This window comes from Rhinopithecus bieti, unplaced genomic scaffold (genome assembly GCF_001698545.2).
Source record: "Rhinopithecus bieti isolate Rb0 unplaced genomic scaffold, ASM169854v2 scaffold_2572, whole genome shotgun sequence".
NCBI lineage: Eukaryota > Metazoa > Chordata > Mammalia > Primates > Cercopithecidae > Rhinopithecus > Rhinopithecus bieti.
The window spans coordinates 1,792,150-1,798,617 of record NW_016804595.1 but is presented as its reverse complement, the minus strand read 5'-3'; the positions used below and the strand labels follow the sequence as shown (position 1 = coordinate 1,798,617).

The 6,468-nt window shown below is 43.2% G+C and overlaps 1 protein-coding gene across 1 annotated transcript; it reads right to left on the bottom strand.

Annotated features, from left to right (window-relative positions):
• Positions 1-689: 689 nt before the first annotated feature.
• Positions 690-3,718, bottom strand: MARS2 (methionyl-tRNA synthetase 2, mitochondrial). The gene has a single exon (XM_017869315.1). It carries the CDS (start codon positions 3,682-3,684, stop codon positions 1,843-1,845), a length of 1,842 nt encoding a protein of 613 aa, XP_017724804.1. The 5' UTR covers positions 3,685-3,718; the 3' UTR covers positions 690-1,842.
• Between the last annotated feature and the right edge of the window lie 2,750 nt (positions 3,719-6,468).

The following is a 6,468-nucleotide window of genomic DNA, read 5'->3' as shown; positions in this document are numbered from 1 at the left end:
GAACTGTAACACTGCTATAAGAGTACTTCAAAGGCAGAGGTTATCATCTCACTGGTTTTCAAATATGTTTTCCTTCATCCATGTAAATACATGTTATTTTTTTCCACTCTCTGCTCTATCCACCTATAGGAGATACTACACTCCTACATCCTATGCCCCAGTAGTCTGTGCTAATAACCCCAGCAGTTAACTTGAACATGTCATGTGGAAAGCCCAGACTTAATAATAAGAAGGGTCTCAAGGAACATTTGTGGAAACAGTCCTTCCACCTTTAGAAAGCCTTCAAGCATTCTCTTCTAAACAACATTCCACCAACAAAAAATTCCTCATTTTGCTGATTAATAAACGGAAACTGGAACTGAATGGTGGCACCTAGAATAAATCCAGGGGAACTACCAGTACAATAGTTTACTTCACTGTGGGCCCTCTCTACTTGCTACCATACTTAGAATGTATATTCCAAGGCAAGTTCTCGTTTTGAACTTTGGCCCAGCTGTCTAATCACCTATGAGACATAACTCTGGCTTACTATGTTGTAGTCACTGTATAAATTGCTAACATCTTCTCTGTGATGTTCTCTTATGGAGCCTTAGAGATTCCTAAATCCAGTTTGAGATTCCTGAAGCATTGGTCAGTTCCTCCTTTCACCATCACCTTCAACGAATGCAACAGAACAGATCTGAATAAGGTACTTACAAACTTTTAAACTTTAATAACTTAAGTTAAAAGAGCCAAAGAAATAATCAGTTAAAATTACTTGAAAGTTAAGTGTATTAACATTTATAATAATTATTACACAATTTCTATATTGTATTATAGATCCTGATTGGTCAAAAGAAATCATGAGGTAAATTATGTACATGGATAACAAAATTAAGACTATAAGAAATTTAAAGAAAACATTGCCCTTTTGAACTATTTACAAATTTTAAAATCATATTAAAGCTTAAAATTTTTAACATACCAAATGTCTCGAGTTTTATAATTTATTATATAAACAACTTGATACATTTACTTATTCACTTATTAAACATTTAACAGAGTAAATGTCATTTTCAGTAGTCTGAAAAGAACGAGGATTCTGATAAGTTTGGGGGGTTTTCTGCTTTCCATTAAAACAATAGTGGTTGCAAAGCTATCCCTTATTTTAAGAAAAGCAATAAAAATGTAAAGATCTGCAAAATTAGAAAGCAGAAAACGAATTTATTCTAAATATTCTGAAACATCAATCTTTAGTAATTAAATGTGTGAAACTAGAGCCATCTACTGGTTGAAGTGTGATGTTACACAACCCAACTGTTGGACTATTAAAGCAAGGAGCCTTAGTTGTAGGGATTTAAATGGGGATGCAGATGGGCAAAAATCATCTGGTCTAGGACACTGGTTCAAAGGTTTAATAAAATACTCTCTTTTTATCAGGAAACCCAACATGTGTAACAAGGTAGGATCCCCCTGTAAAAGCCCCGGTAAGGGGCCTCCAACCCTGACCCTCAATGAAAGGAGTGACTCCACTAATTAGCCTGAGAAGCAGAGGCCAGGCCAATGAAAAACAACCCATGAGAGGTAGTTTGGGCAAACAAGTGTGGTTTGGAAGGAGGCACAAAGAAGGAACACCATTAGCAACACTGTCTCTTACCCATCTTTCCCCTGAAGACGTCTTAGACACACAATGCACAAAGGACAGTGGCACCTGAAAGCCTACAAACCTCTTTTCACAGGGACAGAGCTTATGTGCTCATTTGATTCCAAACTTAAGAAAATACTAGTATAACTTTCCTGAAAATAAGAAATAAAAAAATAACACATTTGCTTTTTTACCACAAGCCGGTAAGAACTGAGTTTCTAGGTCCGGTGGGCTTTCACCAGCCAAGTCCTGGACTGGTCTAGTCTTGGAAACAAAAGCCCAGTTTCAGGTCCCAGCCTCCTCCCTTCAAAAGGGCATGGATGTCCATAGAATCGAGGCAAGAAATAGAGCTCTCCAAGATTCCTTTCTGAGGCAGAAACCCCCAGCCTGGACAGCAGCTTGTCAGCTAGGCTTGGGGTGACAGGCTGCAGCAAAGTCCCAAAGACTCGCAAACATTCCAAGGCCACATGAAGCACAGTACCCAGCCAGGGAGCATCCACTGGGCTCTCCCAGTTCAGCTTCCATGGTGCATGCCTTTGGACAAAACCATTAGTTTGCCGGACACAGCTGGACACGGCCTCTAGAGCCTTATATATCTGAAAGTTATCATAGTGGTCTGCTACCTGCTTTGGCAAAGTGGCCACTGAGCTCACCAGAACATAATCCTCTGCCTGAGCACGAACTGATGGCCCCACCAACCCTGGCTCACTGGGGAAGCAGGTAGTGCAGAAGGCTGGGTAGGTCTCAGAAGGATTTATTCTTTTGGCAGTGCATCGGTTCAAGAGACCTCCCAAGGCATCTGCCAGCTCGGAGTTCAGCAACTTAACCACCTTTTCATCATAGTAGTCACAGTCCCAGTTGGGGACGCCCTGCCGCAGGAGAAAGTAGCGGAAGCCATCCACAGTATAGCGGTTAAGGCAAGTCCTAGGATCCACCACGTTGCCCAAGCTCTTGGACATCTTTTGGCCACAGACTGTCCAGTGGGAATGGACATAGATGCGCTGTGGCGGGCTCATGCCGGCCCCTAAGAGGAAGGCAGGCCAATAGATGGCATGGAATTTGAGAATGTCCTTACCTATGATATGAGAGGTGGCCGGCCACCAAGATTTGAACTCAGCATTTGGGTAGCCAATTACAGTGAGGTAGTTGACCAGGGCATCCAGCCATACATAGATGGTCTGCGAATCATCCCCGGGCACCGGAATGCCCCAGTGCAAGTGGCTACTTCTGCGAGACACGGACAGGTCGGGCAGCTCCTCGTCCAGCCACTGAAGAACTACGTGATGAAATGGTTCGGGGGTGATCGCCTGAGGGTTGCTCCGCAGCCACCGCTGGAGTGGCTCCCGGAACTGGGAAAGCCTGAAAATGTAGTTTTCTTCCTTGGTCCAGGAGACTGGATGCCCGCTCTCGAGAGATACAGGAAACGAATCCCCCAATGGGCCCGGCTGCCGGGTGACCTTGGCCTCAGGCAGGAAGCACTCGTCGGAGGCGCAATACCAACCTTCATAGACGCCCTTGTACAGCAGACCGCGGGACTTAAGCACCCCCCAGAAGTGCTGCACAGCCACCCGGTGCCGGGCCTCCGTGGTGCGGATGAAATCAGTGCAGGAGATACCGGCCTCCTGGAAAAGCTGCTGGAAATGCTCGGAGACTCGGTCGCACAGCTCGGTCGGGGTCAGGCCCGCAGTAGCTGCTGCCTGCTGAATCTTGAGCCCGTGCTCGTCGGTACCAGTAGAGAATCGCGTGGCGGCCGTGCTGGGACCTCTGAGGCGACGGTGGCGGCATAGGGCGTCCGCCAGTAGTGCCGAGTACAGGTGCCCGATGTGCGGCGCCGCGTTCACGTAGAAAATTGGTGTAGTGAAGTAGGCGCGCGCATCACGAGCATCATCGCGGGCACCGAGGGAGCCCGAACTGTAGTAGCGTGGGCCGAAGTCCTCCAGGACAGAGAGCCTACTAGCCCCCGTACGTCCTACCAGCCGGAGGACAGACGTTCGCAGCATGGTGCAGACCGGCCGCAAGCGGAGGAGGCGGTGTTCTGACAGCACGTGTGAGACGCGCATGCGCAGCCGGGTCGCGCCGCAGCTTTCGACCGGAAAACCAGTGAAACTCGGCCCCGAACGTGGGCCTTCAACGCCTTCCCTCCCCGCCCCGCCCCGCCCCGCCCGCGCCCGCGCCTGCGCCCTCCGCAGGCCGAAAGCCGCGGCGCCGAAGGGCCCCAACGGACCGCGGCTTCCCAGAAAAATAGCTCAGAGTCGCCGGGTTTAGGAGAGGCTGTGAAAGAAGACTAACATCTTTGCCTTTGTATACTATACTGTGTTTCCTGTTTTGGATTGTAATTTTATATTTATGAATGTTTCCCCCTCTAGGCTGAGCTGCTTGTAGGCAAGAGTTTTATATTCAGCCGTTTGTCTAAACCCCGTCCGCGGATGGCATACTGCAAGACAGAGTATATGGCTCTGCACATGCCCAGTCAATATCGCAAACGTCATCCAAGTTTTATCTCAGAGCCTAAATCAATCCGGAAGGGAGGGAGAGAGAAAAAAGATGAAAAATCATTACCTACAGCACTTGAGAGAAGGATAAGAACTGAGAATGGAAGTCTTTAAACAGTTTTTGTTGAATCAACAAAATAGGTTTGTGATCTGCCAAGTTCTTGCAAAAGTTTATTGAGATCCAGGAAAGTGGAGTGCAATATGCTGTCACTGTTCACATAAAGAATAATTTTCAAATTTATTTCTCAAAAATAGTTAATTTTTTAATGGTCTTTAAGTTCTTCTAAAATAGTGTTTCTCAAGTTTGCTTTTAGTAATGGAACCCTAGAATCTTTTTTAGGGAAGGAAACCTCAAGAGCCCAGAATTGAATTAATGTTAATCCCTGGTTCATAACACACTCTCATTTTTTATCTTTTTTTTTTCATTTAAGTAGCATAAACATTTAATAATAAAATGGAGCAGCTGTGAACCTACAACCCACTCTAAGAACTACAAGTGGTTTCAGAGTGTGGTCCCCAGAGCAGCAGAACTAGCAGCACCTGGAACTTCGTTCGCTATGTATATGGCCCCATCCCGCACCTACTGAATCAGAAAACTCTGAGGGTAGGGCCCAGTAATTTAGATTTTAAGGTGATTCTGAGGCACATTAAAGTTTGAGAAACACTGAACTAGAAAATTACCAGTGATTTAGATCTGTGTGCTCCCTTTCTTCTCGTACTGTCCTCCTCCCTGAGGTGGTCATTGTTCTGAATTTTGTTCCTGCACATTCGTGTTATCACATACATAGTATGTCTAAGTAACATTGTTTAATTTTGCTAATTTTTATTTAAATATTCTAAAAAGGATATAATACTACATGTAGTCTTCAACTTGCCTTTTTGTTCAACATTTTGTTGCTATATTAATCCATGTTGTTGCATGTAACTGCATTCATATGTTCTTAATACATGTAATTCATTCATTTTGCTGTATAATAACCTTTGAACACATATAGTAACTTGGATCTGATTTTTGTAGTGATATGATGAAACGTGGGCCAATCAAATTCTGTATAAGAGATACAAAAAGTAACTTTGGATACTCAGTTGATGTGCTTTTATTTAATCCAGCAGTTTAAGAATGACCTACAACCATCTGGTCTTCAACAAAGTTGATAAAAATAAGCAATGGGCAAAAGACTCCCTATTCAATAAATGGTGCTTGGATAACTAGCTAGCCATATACAGAAGATGAAACAGGACCCCTTTCCGATACCATATACAAAAATCAACTCAAAATGGATTAAAGACTTAAATGTAAAACCTAAAACTAAAAACCTTGGAAGGCAACCTAGGAAATACCATTCTGGACATAGGACCTGGCAGAAGGTCCTATGCAATTGCTTTTGAGGATGCCAAAAGCAATTGCAACAAAAACAAAAATTGACAAATGGGACCTAATTAAACTAAAGAGTTTCCGCATTGCAAAATAAACTATCAGTGGAGTAAGCAGACAATCTACAGAACGGGAGAAAATATTTTCAAACTATGAATCCAAGAAAGGTCTAATACCCAGAATCTATAAGCAATTTAAACAAATCGATAAGCAGAAAACAACCTCATTAAAAAGGCAAAGGACATAGACACTTCTCAAAAGAAGATATATATGCAGCCAACACATATATAAAAAATGCTTAACATCACTCATCATTACAGAAATGCAAATCAAAACCACACTGCGATACCATCTCACACCAGTCAGAATGAATATTATTAAAAAGTCAAGAAACAACAGATGCTGGCAAGCTTGCAGAGAAAAGGAACACATATACACTGCTGGTGGGAATGTAGATTACTTCAGCCATTATAGAAAGCAGTTTGGTGATTTCTCAAAGAACACAAAGCATAATTATGATTTGACTTGGCAATCCCATTATTGAGTATATATCCAAAGGAATATAAATCATTCTACTGTAAAAAAAAAAAAAAAAAATGCACTCCCATGTTTATTGCAGCACTGTTCACAATAGCAAAGACATGGAATCTTCCCTAAATGCCCATCAACAGTAGACTGAATAAATAAAAGGTGGTACATATACACCATGGAATACTATGCAACCATAAAAAAGAACAAGATCATGTCCTTTACAGCAACGTGGGTGGAGCTGGACACCATTATCCTAAGTTAACCAACACAGGAACAGAAAACCAAATATCATATGTTCTTATAAGTAGGAGCAAAACATTGAGTACATATGGACACAAAGAAGGAAACAGCAGACACTGGGGCCTGCTTGAGGGTGGAGGAAGAAAGGAGAGTGAGGACTGAAAAACCACCTATCGGGTACTATGCTTTTTACCTGGGTGGAGAAA